We start from the raw sequence: 17,041 nt of genomic DNA, 5'->3' as shown, positions 1-17,041 counted from the left end.
GAGTGTAGTCTCTACATTCATGAGCATCAGCACTGTGCCCTTGAACAGCCCATTTAACCCCAGGATGCTCCGGGAGGGCTTTCTATATAATAAGTGCACTGGAAGATCAGAAACACTGTACTCTACATGAATACACAAACACTAGGCTAACGTACTGCAAAAGTGCATGAAAATGCTATCATTGTTCTATGACATTACACAACAATGGTGTATGTGCTGCCATCACTGTCAAACTAAATTAAAGTGTGTCTCCACAACAAATGCCTTGAGTCACGTGGCAATAATGGCTTCAATAATACGAATTGTCTTTGTGTGGGTGGAATAGATAATAAATGGCAGGCAGTCAGAAAAGAATTATCTGTCATGAACCATCGCCTTCCATCTCTGGCAAAACCTCACAGTATCTAAGAGAATTGAATTCCCATCGGAGCATGTAAGAGCGACGTGCCCTTCAGAAACATTGTTGAGGTCGTGTGGCCCTCACAATGAGAACTCCTGCTGAGAGTCCTGCAAAGATATTTCCACAAATGTGGTGGTGATGCCGAGCACCTTCATGCACAATCCCTGGGACTGTTTGCTTTGTGTGCATCAATGCAGTAGCCAACAAGTTCAGTAAGTGAAAACTGAGTCAGAGAGAAAGAAAGATGAACCATGCAATGTACAAAGAGACAAACAGAGAGAGGGCTGATGCACACACACAAGCATGTTACAAAATCAATCCACATTCTTGCATATCCTTAAATCCTACTGTTATGAAAGAGAATTTCTCATAAATAGAACGTCCTACACACAGGCAGTTGGTCGGGCCAGTGATTCAATTTTTTCCAATTTTGTTTTTATTGTTTTTGACCCATGTCACCTTGTATTCTAATAAAGAAGATTGTTACGACACCACCATTTTAGATACCAGTGAAATACAACAAGTGCTTTAAAGGGGACACTGGATGAAATTTTCACGTTTTTTTTTTTTAGCTTTTTTGTATTTAGTTAGGTTTCTGGCGAGTCTGCCAGCTCAGAAAAGTTTAAAAGAAAACACACAGCCAGTTCGATATGCATTGTCTGAGTCTGAAACTGTGTCATCCATCGTGCTGTTTCAATATGCAGCTGGTTTCTACGAAGGTAGCTAGCTATTTGAATAAGACCACCTCCGAGGCATATATAGAGAGTCCAAGGCAGCAATTCATGCATCTTGTGTGACACGCCCCATGGAAGAGGGGTGGGGTGAGCAGTAGCTCATTATCATTTAAAGGGACATGCACCGAAACAGGTCACTGTAAACAAAGCTGTTTTTCACAAAAAGGGTGTTGTTTTACACGTAAACTGAGGAATTTTAACCAAAGTATGTTACAGACATTTCAGGAAGACCCTAAAGAATCATAACAGCTTGTGAAAAATGGGCATCCGATGTGCCCTTTAAGTTTTTCAGATAGGTAAGTAAGGTAAGATATACCACAGGAAATTAATGAAGTAATGGAATGTAAAATAATTCTGCAGAGTCTGTATAAAATAAATACAGAAATACTTTATGAAAACTACAAAAATGTATTCAGTCAAGAGCAGTGAGTAATCTTTCTCTGTTTTTTGTTGTCAACATATGTCTCTGTCTCTATGTTGACATAGAGCATGGCGCTAGCAAAGTCAAGGTCATGTGTTGGATTCCCAGGGAAAGCTAGAACTGATAAAATGTGTACCTGAAATTCAATGCATGCCGCTTTAAATAAAAGCATCTGCCAAAATACATTAAAAAAAATAAAAAAAAGTAAATCAGGCTAAATAAAATGCACCAGATATGTCAATGTAACATTATCTAGCTAGCTAACATTGATGAGGAGTTGTGGAAATTACAAGAAAAATGTGCAATGATCTTTGAATCATCAGTTAGAATAGGTTGAAAATTATAGACCAACCTGCCATCATTTTCTAGCAAAAGTATGTTTATGACTTTACAGCTGTATAATTTATAGTTATTGCAAATTAAAAACCTAGCTTTTTTCCTGAAAAAAAATTACAAATTAAAATATGTTGGTAATGCTTTTTTGGTAACCAATTCTTACTATTAAGTAATTTCTTATTAGCATGCATAGGAGTTTTCCCTGAACAAACTCCTAATTTGCTGCTTATTAATAGCTAGTAAGGTAGTTGTTAAGTTAAATATGAAGTGGATTAAGGGATCTAAAATATGGTCATGCAGAATAAGACATTAATATGTGCTCTATAAGTACTAATAACCAGCCAATATGCTAGTAATATGCATGCTAATAAGTAACTAGTTAATAGTGAGAACTGTTCCTTAAAATAAAGTGTTACCATTTTTAATATAAAGTAGTTAGTGTCAAATTAGGGTCAAGGTTGTACAGTGAGATCCAAGGACTTTCTGTAGGAAGTAAGTGATAGTGCACACTCACGGCAGTCTGCCTCATCTGACTTGTCCTTGCAGTCAGGGTCCCTGTCGCACCTCCAGGAAAGTTTCACACACTCCCCACTGCCGCAATGAAATTCTCCAGCACTGCACTGCAGTCTCCGGGTAGGGGGCGGAGCCGGCCGTCCAGACCCGCCCCCACATCGCCCTGCCCACTCATCAGAGCCATCAGCGCAGTCAGGGTCACCGTCGCAGGTCCAGGGCTGTGGCACACACTCGGAGCTGTTACAGCGAAACTCGTGCGGCCCACAGGTGGGCGGAGAGCACTTCTCCTCATCGCTGCCGTCTCCACAGTCATCATCGCCATCACACACATAGACCGGTGCTAAACATTTATGGTTACGACACTGGAACTCCCCCGCTGAGCAGGACCTGGCATCTGGGGATAAAAAACACTTGATCAAGAAATGCCCAATTAGAAATGACATTGTCTGAATGATGTGTAACAATCAGCCACACTTCCTGCATAGTGGTAGCTCTTTCAAAGTGTGCAAAAAAAGTTATATTTTATTGAGATTGTAACAGAAAAGTGATTTTTGCATTCAACATCCAGTTCATATCATTTGAAATGTTATGAAAGTGAAATGTTATAAATTATTATTAATATATCGTATGCTATTGGAATTATTACAAAAAGCAATAAAAAACAGTTATTTATGAATTAATTAGGTACCACCAGAATTTACTATTCAAAATTAAATATGCACTGCCATTCAAAAGTTTGGAGTCTTTTAAAACTAATTAATACTAATATTCAGCAAGGATGCATTAAATCAGAGGTGTCCAAACTTTTTAATATGAAGGGCCAAAAACAAACTTGGTTAAGTGCCGTGGGCCAAAAGTGTTGCATTATATTATATTAAAATGTGTTCATTTGAAAAATGTAAATTATTTTTCATTCAATTAATGTACATTTTAATCCAAAAATGAAACAAAAATGTAATATATATATATATATATATATATATATATATTAAAAATTAAGATATGCTTCAATCCTTTTTGTTTTCTTTTTTTTGTGATATGGCATGGTGGGCCAAATCAAAGGTCATCAAGGGCCAACCATGGGCCCTGTTTGGGCATCTCTGCATTAAATTCATCAAAAGTGACAGTAAAGGCATTTATAATGTTACAAAGGTTACAGATTTCTATTTAAAAAAAATGCTGTTCTTCCAAACTTTCTGGAAAAAAGTTGCAGTTTCCACAAACAGATATTAAGCAGAGCAACTGTTTTCATCATTGATAATAATAAGAAAGGTTTCTTGAGCAGCAAATCAGCATATTAGAATGATTTCTGAAGGATCATGTGACACTGAAGACTGGAGTAATGATGCTGAAAATTCAGCTTTACCATCAGGAATAAATTACATTTTAAAATATATAAAAAACGGAAAACAGTTATTTGAAGTTGTAAAGTTGTTTTGGCTTCTAACAGGTTTAAAGAGGTTTTCATAAGCAGGCGTTTCTCCTGTTTGTGGTGCAGAGAGATAGCAGCTGAAGTGGGAGGGGGCGGCGAAGTAAAGCACAGGGGCTCCGAAAAAGTTAGGTGTGAGAGGGGCAACAGAAACAGAGCGATCCCGTGAAACCCTGAAAATTGAGCACATCACTGAGGTCTGCAGAAGCAAAGCACATCTCATCTATAGTATGCCAGCCTCTGACACTGCTCAAAGCAAAAAGTGTCACAATTAATTTACAGGATTTATTCATAGTAGACTCACATATTGTGGCTGTTAAATTTAAAGAGATAGTTAATATGCACTCATATCAGTGCAAACCTGTTTGATCAGTGGAGTCCAAACAACATTGGACCCCATTCAATTTCACTGTATAGATGGACAAAAAAAACCCAAAAAAACACTGAGACATTTTCCATTTTTAAATGTTTCACAGAAGAAAGAAAGTCATACAAATTTGGAATTACATATGGGGTGAATAATTGTTCATTTTGGGGTCAAATATCCATTTAAATCCCAACTGAGAGATTCAAGACAAACACAGAAAGAATTCAAAATAAGATCAGCAGAGCTGCTAATATAATAGAGAGATCACATAAAGATAGACTGAAGGACCCGCTGATCAAAGGCAAGATTTTAATTGGATCTCTGAGAACAAGTTTTGATAGTAGAGATAAGTGGAATACAGGAGGAGCATAATAGGAAATGAGACATGAAATTAAGAAAGACAAGAAACAAGATTAAGGTGAATGTGCTATGGAACGGTTGTGTGTATTTTCTCTGTAGTCTGTGGCCATGAAAATATAATCTCTTGGAGGTGAGAGGAAATTACACTGAATGTTCGCTGGATGAAAAGATTAGTTGATGGTAAATAATTGCAATTAATTATAATGAATTGTAATTATTTATATACATTTCACTTTTGAGCTAATCTGCTACACTCTCCAAAGCCAGGCCACCAGTATGAATGAAACATTACATGTGTTTATAGCACTCAATAATGGCCAATACATCCTATTTTGCGTAAAAATAGGAAACACATACTTCTCTCAAAAGAAATTTGAAGTAGACATATGATAATACATGTTTTGTTTTGTTTTTCAATAAAAAAAGCCATTCATTAATGTCATCCACCATAATTTTGTTGCTATTTTTTCTTAAAGTATCGGTTCAGGCACCGTTTAGGCACCAGTACCGTTTTAAAAGTATCGATTTGGCACCGGTATCATAAAAAACCCAAACGATAACCAACCCTAAGCGGGATGTGAAGAGACTTTCAACTAGCATAACAAAAAACTGGTTTTGAACCAAACCACCAACCGTGCCTTTAATGAGAAGTTATTGGTAAGTATAAGTTATTCATCAGATACAATATGGATTTATTTGAAAATGTTATGACTGAAAATGTTGTTATGACTTTTTTATGAGCTTACTTTCCACTGAATCAAAATTGACCCAGGAATGCAACAGGTTTTGGCAGTTTTTGAATGCATTAAGATGGGAATCTTGTTGTGTTATCCTTTCAATAACACAACCAAACTGACAGCAGTGTAAAGGACAGTTAATAAAGCATCTGATCACAGGGATGTGGATGTTTGCACCAATTCAAATGTAACTAATTTAACTAAATTGAAATTTTTATGAAATTTAATTTGGATTTTTGATTTCTGAAATGTATGCATTTTATCTCACAGAATAGTCCTCTATTTGACGCATGTACAAGAGGCTTGTGAATGATGTGCGCAGCTCCAGTATAAAGGCATCTGTCTTGAGATTAGCCTAGATTAAGTGCAGATTAATGCGTGGGAACAGGCAATTATCATCATTGTGCCAAAACTCCCTCCATTTAGATGATTCATTTATTCCAGTCAGGAAGCAAAATCCCTACAGCACTTCAACATACAGTACAAAAACAGTGATATATATTCCTCATGACCTGACCTTGTTTCAGATCAGAATTTGCCTTATTTTCCTGGCCAGAACAGCCCGCATTTAACCCTTGCTTACATAAACTGATGTTACAGTTCATTTGCAATCAATCATTAATGTCAAAGTTAAACAATGTAAAACTGATTTTATATTCAATGAGAAGAAACATGCAGGCCACTAATTTTGTCCATATAGAGAATGTACACTACAGTGCGTTTTCCATTTCATAATGACAACAGATCTGAACGCAATGTTGCAGTGGAAGACTACTGCCATCCTGAAATTATATATTGCATATAATGTATACGTTAAAACATGTTTTTCCTGTGAAGAATCACTGAATTTTCAGCATCATTACTCTAGTCTTCAGTGCCACATGATCTTTTGGAACATGATCTTTCAGAATTCATCAAATCAATATGTTGACTTGGTGCTCAGGAAGCATTTATTATTATCAATGTTGAAAACAGTTGTGCTACTTGATATTTTTGTGGAAATGTATTATTCAGGTTTTTTGATGAATATGAAGTTTACACAGAACAAAGGAACAGCATTTATTTGAAATCTTTTGTAACATTTTAACTTTCAGTTGTTGTTGTTTTTAATCAAATTAATGCTTATTTGCTCGATTAAATCTTAAAACTATTGAACAGTGTTAAATGTGTAAAATGCTACCTGGAAAATAAATAATTCCTATTACATTTTTTGCCTCCTATCTGTTAAAATAAATAAAATAAATGATGATAAATTTTCCGGACCAAAAAAAAAAATGCAATTGCAATAATGTTACATTCTGTAAAGTTTAACATTTAGTTACATTATATTTATATATTTTATTACTTTATAATTTATTATTATTTTTATTATTACTACTACTGCTACTATATGCGAAACCTTATGGAGCAATTTCTAATTTTCTGAGCTGAAATGATTTTGAAGTAACCCTTGGAGTGAAAAAATAAATAAACTCAATCCATTTAAATGAGGCACTAAAAAATTGTCAATATTCTAGGTATTTAAGGTGAAAAGGCAAACTTGATGAATTAGCTTGGCAGAGCTTTGGAATATGAGTGAAAGATTGGTCTACATTGATTTTTCTATAGCTTTGAGCTGCAGCCCAGTCAGCCGTGCTTCTAAGGAGACTCAGTAGTGGTGAATGTTGGAGCGAAGCCAGTTTGACCCAGTTCCCTGGAAACTACACTGCCTTGATGATGAGAGCTTCTGATTAGTAGAGGTGAAGCTGTGGGCTGCAGCCAGCCTGAGGGAGAGAGGTATGATGGACCAGTCCACCCACATTACACTCTAGTGCCTGCTGAAAGCCTCTGAACACACAACTCACCAAGGTCAATGTTTGTGTGTGTGTGTGTGTGTGTGTGTGTGTGTGTGTGTTTATATATATCAGGAGACGGACAAACTTTTATGGGCACAATTGTACTCAAAAGCAGGGCCAAACATGTTTCAGTAAGTCCATGCAACAGTTTAGTCACCCACAGACACTAAATCCTTTAGTTTTGGACAAGACAGAACATTTTGAGAAAGTTCAGATTAGAATAAATTTGATCCTCTTCACTCAAAAGAATTAATAAATAAATAATGCAACAATAATGCAAAAACAAAATAGCGAGCATACATTTTCAGGTTTTATTTTTCATAGTTCATTGCCTTTATATAAATTACAGCACCAGGTTATATGAAAGAAGGAACATTCAGTTTATATAAAGTTTATACTATATACAAGCTCTGGCATGTCACATACTGTTTGCTGTCAAATTAGAGCATGACTTTATTAAATCCAGAATATTCCTTTATATGTTTGGAGTAGCATGCTGCTATACTTGCTCCATTATGTAATACTGTATACTGTGTGCAATGAAACCTTGCATGTAATACTTGGATGAGCTACTACATTTACCAAAATTTTCAGTATACAACAACCATGTTGATTAAAATACTGTATTCCACAATGCATTGCACTTGACCTTCCATTTCCTGTGTGATGAATGAACCAAATGTTATATCAACTGTTTTCATATCTGTTTCTTAAAGACATTTTTACATTAAAACTCAATACGAAATGCAAAATAATTGTTTTATTTCCAAAACTACAAATGGATGCCACTTGCAGAACAAAACTGCCTGTAACTGTAAAAAAAAAAAAACATGTAAAAAGGTCTTGTGACAGATGTAATATGGTCATGTGATAATAATGTAGCATTTATTACTGTTTGAAATGTCTATTGTTGCATGCTATTTTCGATAATACACTACTGTTTGTTCAAATATTTTAAAATAATTACTATTTATTTATTAATTATTAGTTATTAATACTTGGTGACTTTTATTTAGTAAGGATGTATAAAATTGATCAAAAGTGACAGTAAAGAAATGAATAATGTTACAAAAGATTCTATTTCAAATAAATGCTGTTCCTTTTAACTTTCTATTTACCAAAGTATCCTGAAAAAAATATCACAGTTTTCTCAAACATTTCAAGCAGCACATAATAATAATCATCATAATACAAAAAAAAAACCACAATAATAATTGTTTCTCGAGCATCAAATCACTATATTAGAATGATTTCTGAAGGATCATGTGACACTGTACATATATATATATATATATATATATATATAACAGTTATTTTAGATTAAAATATCATTGCATAATATTACTGTATTACTGTACTTTTCATAATAAATTCAGAGACTTCTCCTTTGAAAATGTCTAAACCCAAACCTTTTGAACATTAGGTAAGCAGTATTTAGTGTACACTATGCAGTATGCAGTGAGAAGTATGCGAGTATTTTAGTATATCTTTTGTGTTTTTGAACAACTAATAGATTAGGTACAGTACGTTTGTCAGTAAACAGTAAATTAGCGTAGCACATAGCCTGTGACCAGATTTGAAATGCTATGCAGGATGTTGCATGTGATTTTACATGATGAGCAATTTGAGCTTCTAGGGGCTGATAATCAAACCTGCTCAAGAGAATCATGCATAATTCAATACAGGGAAGACTCAATTAACCACATGCCAAAGAGAGATTGACTTTAATAAGTTACCCACTGCTTGCTAACGCTGATGATTAGGAGGGATCTGAGGAAGGAAACACTGTACCAGCATAGTGTGTTTTTGATCAATGACTTGATCAATGAATATGTCTGAGAACTGCACCTCCTACACAATGTGTGGTAATAACACAGTTTATTACATGGCTCTGTGGAATACTTGATTCTGATTGGTCAGTCGCAACATTCCGAGGTATATGTTTAGAATTCGACATTGTGTTTATAAATTGCTATTTTGTTCCTAGACTTGTTATTTTGTTTTCAGAATTGTGATTTGTTTTGCAGGGTGCGGCCACAGTAATTTTTCTCTTTATTCTAAAAATGAAACTGCACAGCACTGTGCAAGGTTAACGTATTTTGCTACATGATTAAACTCATTTATTTATACTTGCATGCATGCATGCATACATAATTTTATTTATTTTGGCATTCACACTGTACGAAATTTAAATCCACTACAGGCTTCCTCTCACAACCAGAAAAGCTCAATGTTTTACAGCAAAGTTTTACCTTATTTTGGATAGTTTCCGTGAAATTGTATAAAAGCACAGATCCTCCATAGTGGATATATAAACTCAAAAATTAGAAATCAGCAAAAGCTTGTCTGAGAAAATGGTAAACATTAACAATTGCGGATTATTCAAATATGCAATTTCCTTTCAGCCTTTATGTGAAAGCATGTGCCAAGAACATTAATGTTGAATCAAACTTTACTAGATATATTGGATGCTGGTAAAGGATATTTTAGCCTAATTCTATGGCGCCAGAGGTCAAAACAACAAGAAATTAAACAAATGCAGTATTGAGTAACATACGCCTTCACTGACCTGACACATATCCTGTCTGAGCATCATTGCAGTGAATTCAAGTTATGAGGCCTTCAGCGGTGGATAATTAGAGGTGTATTACACTGCACAGACTTGGCAGAGCAAGGCAGGAAATCAATTATCATCAGGGCCCAGGTGAAATATCATTTCAAGGCAGGGCTCCGGTTGTCCTGGCTCGATACTGTGACATTGGCACAGATGTACTGATCAAGAGTCTGAGCGGTAAGAGATTGCCTGGACTCTCGGTTTATAGCTTGATGAAAATAGTATCATGATTACCTCTATAGAAGGAAAGAATGGCTCAGTGCTGCCAAGACTTGTGCTGTCGATGAGGATGGCTGAATAAAATGCTGATTGATAAAAATCATTTGGAAAACATACAACCATACAAACCATCCAAAATAACTGCTTGTAGAAGATGCATCATGACTAATTAGGCTTTGTGTTTCGCCAAGCCTTTTAGCAGGCATGAATTATCATCCCCCCCAGAGTGAAAAATGCTTTGGGGGGTATTTCATTTGCTTTTAATAGGGCAATTAACATTGTGATTTATATCTTGTGAGATTGCATGAGATTTTAATGTTTCAGATGGGCTGACAATATAACAGAAATGATCTGGAACATTAGTTTGGGTTTTAATTAGTTATTAAACAAATATATATGAAATAAAATCCGTGGCACCTTTTCAAGTTAATTATAAAAGCAAACCTTTATTTAAATGGCCTTTCTGTAAAGGACACATTAATGCGTTTTCAGCTAATTTGCCTTAAATCCTCAGAGTGTGTCAGCAGAAGTGACCTGCAGGTTAATTACAATTAACAAATGCAGACTAGCAATAAGGAAATCTTTGTCCTTTAAGAAGACCAGATCATAATCAGAAATGAACTAGACAACAAATTCATTAAAACACAGACAGATAGGAAATATTAAATTATGTAAACTAAAGATAACTCAAGAAAATGCACACTAGAAAAGCATTATTACAGGATGTTTAACTAAAATAAACTATGGTTATGTAACTCCTGGAAAGGCCATTTAAATAAAGGCTTGATTATAACGTATTATTTGCATAACTCAGTTATTAAATAATTTCATTTTTTTTCTATTTAAATAAATAGTTATTATATTATACTTTATTATATACTCATTTAGATATATTAAATTGTGTGGTAACATTTTATAGATAAGGTCCTAGTTAAACAAAAAGCAATATATTTGTAACAGTTTAATTTTTTTTGTTAATGTTAGTTAATAAAAATACAGCTATTCATTGTTTCAATCATTTTAAAATTGTAATCATTTTAATAATGTATTAGCAAATGAAAGATTAATAAATGCTGTAGATGTGTTTTTCAATGTTAGTTCATGTTAACTAATGTTAACACATGGAACCTTATAGTAAAGTGTTACCACATTTTAGAGAGTAATATATATATATATATATATATATATACACACACACATTTTGAACAGTATATACATTATATTTTTTATTATTATTATTATTATTATTATTATTATGTGCGAGTAGCTCAAAATGATCATATTTTAGGACCTGCAAAAATATTCTTTATTTTAACAGGCAGAATTGAAAGATAGAGAGATTGGGTAAATAGAGGGAGAGCGAGATGCCAGTGAAGGCAGACAGTGAAGAGATAATATTTCAAAGAGAAAGGGAAGCTAGAGAAAGTGTCAATTTTCACAGCGTCTTAAAAGTAGAGCAGCGGGATTCACAGCAGGGATCTGTGAGGATGTGTGATTGGCTGAGGTAAAACAACTGTGTTTAATAAGCAAAGCTCAAGCACCTCCCACCAGAAGTGTTGAAACATTCAATGATAATGACACATGAGCATGAGCCCTGCCACTAACATCAATAGCCAAGAGTCTAGACAATTTATCAAGGAAACCTTGGCAGAGGATGTCAATGACATGCTCTGCTACTCCTTAAGAATAATAGCATTTAGCAACTTAGCATTCAGTTTAAGTCGACCAATAAGTTTGCTACCAGTTCTTAGTAAAGTATTTGAAATGATAGTCTGTGTGCAAATTCAATCCTTCTTTAAGGAGAATAATTTATTCTCTGATTTTCAGCATGCATATCGGGAAGGACATTCAACAGGAACTGCATTAACACAAATGAAAGATGATTGCTTAGCACAGATTGATAACAATAACTTAGTAGGAGCAGTATTGTTAGATTTTAGCTCAGCTTTTGATGTATTGAATTATAAATTATTGCTGGAAAAACTGAAATGTTATCAATTTACTTCTCATACTGTTCGTTGGTTTAAAAGTTATCTGACTAATATGAGACCATGTGTATTCTATAATGGAAGTTATTCAGAGGTGAAAGAGTTGCAATGTGGCGTGCCTCAAGGAAGCTGTTTAGGACCATTGTTATTTTCTATTTTTAACAATGAACTTCCTCTTGTTTTAAAGTGTGCAAAGGACAGTTATGTACACAGATGATACAACATTGTGTTTACCAGCAACATCAATTGAACAATTGTCTACTGATTTGGATGAGGAATTGCAATTAGTTGTAAAGTGGGTATGTAAAATAAGTTGACTCTAAATCTAACAAAAACCAAAAGCATTGTGTTTGGATCAAATTTAAATTTAAATATGTCTGTAAAGCGTGTGCCTATTGAACAGGTAGAGGAAACCAGACTTTTTGGAGTTCTACTAGATAGCAGGTTGAAGAGGTCAAAACAGATAGAAAATATAGTAACAGTTGTGGGAAGAGGTCTATCAGTTATTAAGAGATGTGCAAAAGTTTTACCACAATATTGGGTCACACTTTATTTTAAGGTCCAATTCTCACTATTAACTAGCTATTAACTACAACTTTTGCCTCAATAAACTCCTAATTCCTGCTTATTAATAGTTAGTAAGGTAGTTGTTAAGTTTAGGTATTGGGCAGGATTAGGGATGTAGAATATGGTCATGCAGAATATGCGCTTTATAAGTACTAATAAAACAGCCAATATGTTAATAACAGGCATTCTAATAAGCAACTAGTTAATAGTGCAAAGTGTTCCCTATACTAAAGTGTTACCCAATATTGCATTTCTCAAATTGCGCAAACAATGGTTCTTACTTATTTAGACTACTGTCCAGCGGTGTGGTCGAGTGCATCAAGTAAAGATTTGTAAAAAATTACAGTTAGTCCAAAATAGAGCTGCACGATCCTGTCACGGTTATGGACTTTTGTTTGTGTTCCTGTTCACCTGTCTTCGTTTTTCATTGACCTAGTTTTCCTCAGTTGCCCTGGGGTGCGTTTCCCAAAAGCATTGTTAGCCAACTATGGTCGCAAGTTCCGTCGTTACCAACATAGTTCAGCGATTCAGTGTTTCCCGAAACCATAGTTCAAACGAATATTCGAAAAAAACAGCGTCGCAAACTTATGTGGTTGGAACTACAGCTCTCGACCTGTGGTTAGAAGCATAGTTTCTTGTTAGCAAGGGATATGGGCTTAAATAAATATACTATTGGGCACAATAAGCAATCTAACATGCAGTGCAATCTATATATTCCATTCTATCTAAATATAAATACATTTTAATCTATGTATGTTAGCGCGTCCTCTAAAAGCGCCGTTTTTGAAGAGTGCGCATGTGCACAAATACCTAAGGAAACCCCGGAGTATGACGTAAGAGGGAACCCGCGATGAATCGAACATCAAATAAAGCAAAATGACAGGGAACAAAAAATAGTAAATTAGTCATCAGGTGCCATGTTCAATACAGCAGCATCTTAGAGATGTCTAATCGGTTTAATAGCAGAAGTTATTCCTCCACCACATGCGTGTGACATCATTAACAATGGCCCTATGTTGTTGAACTAATGTGGTTCAAATGACGGAGATGCGACCGTGTTCAGGAAACAGTCGTAACTAGCTAGTTCGTTTCAACAACAATGCATCGTACTATGGTGCTTAACCAGCGAGTTACGTCGTTGTACGGGAAACGCACACCTGATTAGTTTATTCTGTTCACTTGTGTTCATTAATCATCTCATTAGTTCCCTCATTTAGTTTCTGTATAAGTTCTCCCTGCTCTGTTCAGTCCTTTGCCGGTTATTGTTTAATGTTAGATGTTGGTTGTGCTGCATTTTCCCCAAGTTTCTCCAGTGTTTCTTCTGTGGATTTATTAAAGGACTGTTATTTGGAATTCTCCGTCGTCTTGTATTCCTTACAGCACCAACACCCATAACAGACTCACTCTAAACTGTAATAGAAGGGCTAATATTATAAGAATGCATAAAACTTTAGGTTGGCCACTAGTGAAGGATAGAACAATTATTTCTCTGCTTTGTTTAATAAGAAATATTTCAGTGTCTAGAATTCCTAATGTCCTGCATTGTCAACTTTTGTATAGTAGTGCTAGTCATAATTTTAACACCAGACATGCATCAAAATTATGTTTTTTGCTTCCTGCTTCAAAAACTAATGCAAAGCAACGGACTGTAATGTATAGAGGAATGAAAATATGGAATGATATGTCATCGGACATTACATATTTTTTAATAAGCAAAAAGAGGTTTAAAAAAATCTTTAAAGGAATATTTAATGGCACAATATACAGTAAATTTAGTGGTTTTTTTTTTTTTTTTTTTTTTTTTACTTGTCGGACCCCGGGAATCCAAACAAATAAACAAATAAATAAACAGCACACATTTGTGGATCAGATTGCTTAAAACTCACTAAAGGGATAGTTCACCCACAAGCCATCCTATGTGTATATGGGATTTCTTCTTTCTTCTTTCAGACGAATACACCACACAACAGACATGTTTGTGACTGGTTACAATGCTCAAACTCTGCAAAACTCATTGTAAATTGAATAATTACACACCGGAGCAGACCTAAAACAAATGCTCTAATCAACACTTAATTGTAATTATTTAGTAGTAAAATTGTCCAATCAACATAATTGGCCAGTACTAGAGAGTTTCAATAAAAGACAGAATACACACATAACAAGACAACAGTGTGCTCAGGAAATAAACCGTTGACTAGGTCTCTCTTTCCACTTTGTGCCTTTTAGAGTCACTACTGAAGCAGGTCCACAGCATCAGGGTGAAAGTCAGTTCAAAATATCACCTCAGCCTTGAACAAACTCCCTGCAGAGAATCAAACACACAGTCTGAGGGAAAGAGAGCAGACTTACCTGCTGCACAGTCCGCTTCATCTTCACCGTTTTCACAGTCTCTTTCTCCGTCACACCGCCAGGACAGTGACACACACTTCCCTCCGCAGTCAAACTTCTCTGGTGGACACGTCTGTTTGACTGCTGTGGAACAAAAACAAATGTTTGAACGGGTCAACCTGAAACATGCGGCAAGTAAACCGTCAGGCTCGTTTTGTTGATCTCAATGTGTTCCTCAGATCTGTGCTGCCTGTCACAGTGAGCAATGAGAGATCGCAAATATGATAAAAACACACAGGACACCTCTAAACAGAATTTTTGAATGGAATTTTCAGCATGTTTTTGCTTTTTGTGATTGCTATCGGGATGTGAAGAGAATTTCAACCAGCAAAACAAAAAATGTTTTTGAACGAAGTCACCTACCTTGCTCTGAATATCATATTGTATATTACATGTACACACAGGAGACTTGGTTCACAATTGATTCCCATTGTTGGACGTTAGCATGTAGTTAAGCTAATGTCGTAAAAAATAACTACAAAAATATACAACACACATATTTGGTAATTTGATGTTTTTAATCAATACTTTTCAGTATTTAATGAAGTATATATATTATTAATCAGATTTTTTCACATTACAGTGCATTCTGGGATTGCCTTATCCATGGAGGACACATGAAATGCTCCAAAGAGTATTTGAAAGGAATAGTTCACCCAAAAACAAAAATTGTCATCATTTAGTTACCCTCATATCGTTCAACACCTGTATGAATTTCTTTCTGAACGCAAAAGAAAACCAAAAATAACAATGGATTTAGACATTTAAAAAACAACAACAAATGAGTACAGAATGATGACAGACTTTTCATTTTTTTTATTTCAATTGAATTATCCTTTTAAAGCAGCATAATAGTGCAAATACTCTCCAGATAGGCAGTTTAAAAGGTAATCTGAAGCAATAATCAATGCATCTTTGCTAGTGTTGGGAAGTATAATTCATAAGTGAATCAGTTCATTTGAATCAGTGAATCAGTTATTTCAGCTAGTTCATTCATTTGAACAGTTCATTAGTTAGTGAGTCACTGCAGTCCTTTTTGTAGAAAAAATACAGTTAATTTCTGCTGTTCATCACCATGTTTTTGAATTGTTTTTTTTTTTGTAGTTGTTATTTTGTGTAAATGTATCTGCTTTTCCTGTCATCCAACTGAGATCCTAGTAATTTTACTAGTGTCAGATAAACACTGCTATGATTTAACAAAAATGATTATATCTTATAGTTATATATACTGTATACAATATATATATATATATATATATATATATATATATATATAACTTGGGATCTGATCACAAAAAAACTGTTAAATGATAGCTAAAAAAAATAATTTAATGGGATACTGTACCCAAAAAATAATTTTGTCCAAACCTGTGTGGCACAATAACAGAAGGTGAGTAAATGATGACAGTATTGTTATGTTTGCGTGAACTCTCTTTAAGTGAGAGTAATCGGGGTCCGGTGGTAGATCAGAGGGCCTGTGGCCCCTATTTTAGCAGCTCTGTCCCCCTCTCTCCTCCACAGTCACAGCCAATCTGCTCAATTTGGCAGGCTGTCTGTTGATATTAGATCACAGTTTGAGAGGTATCAGAAATGCAGGCATAAATAAATCATCTCTGGCTGCAGAGGCCTGAAGAGCCGCCACAGTCAACGAGTCTGCTGGGGCCATTCGACTGGCCTTATATCATGAAAGAATTCAAAACGGCCCAACAAGTTATTCCAATTAGCCTGGCCAAGGACATGTTGTATAAACTTTCTAGAAACGGGGAGAAAGGGCAGCTCCGTTTAGGCTGTCAGTTTTCTCAATGTGCTCTGAGTGAATTTATTATTCATCACTGGATCTGTTTCATCATTTAAATGAGTGATACATATCAAAGGAGATGTGATTTCTACATTAATGCAGCACTTGTCGAACCTTCAGTATCATTCATCAAGCAAAACAGCTGTCATTTATTTTTCCTGACTTTAATATTTTACTGAATTCAAGCCAGCCTGGCTATGAAATAATGAGAACCAACAGTGTCACTTAATAACACTTCATACCACTCCATGCTTTTTTGGGGGGGGATCTGCATTGCAGTAATGCAGTGTTTAAAGGAACACTCCACTATTTTTGAAAATAGGCTCATTTTC

General features: G+C 35.0%; 1 protein-coding gene across 1 annotated transcript in view; it reads right to left on the bottom strand.

The window, feature by feature from the left end:
* LOC107671705 (low-density lipoprotein receptor-related protein 8-like) overlaps positions 1-17,041 on the bottom strand; it is a 95,426-nt gene that overhangs the window by 30,958 nt on the left and 47,427 nt on the right. The window contains exons 4-5 of the mRNA XM_016464635.1: positions 14,873-14,995; positions 2,406-2,798 (exon numbers count right to left, since the gene is read on the bottom strand). Coding sequence (XP_016320121.1) covers positions 2,406-2,798; positions 14,873-14,995 — 516 coding nt within the window. The remainder of the gene's footprint in view (positions 1-2,405; positions 2,799-14,872; positions 14,996-17,041) is intronic.

The sequence above is a fragment of the Sinocyclocheilus anshuiensis genome, unplaced genomic scaffold, assembly GCF_001515605.1.
Source record: "Sinocyclocheilus anshuiensis isolate Anshui unplaced genomic scaffold, SAMN03320099.WGS_v1.1 scaffold524, whole genome shotgun sequence".
Classification (NCBI taxonomy): Eukaryota; Metazoa; Chordata; class Actinopteri; order Cypriniformes; family Cyprinidae; genus Sinocyclocheilus; species Sinocyclocheilus anshuiensis.
This window is presented reverse-complemented; position numbering and strand designations above follow the sequence as displayed.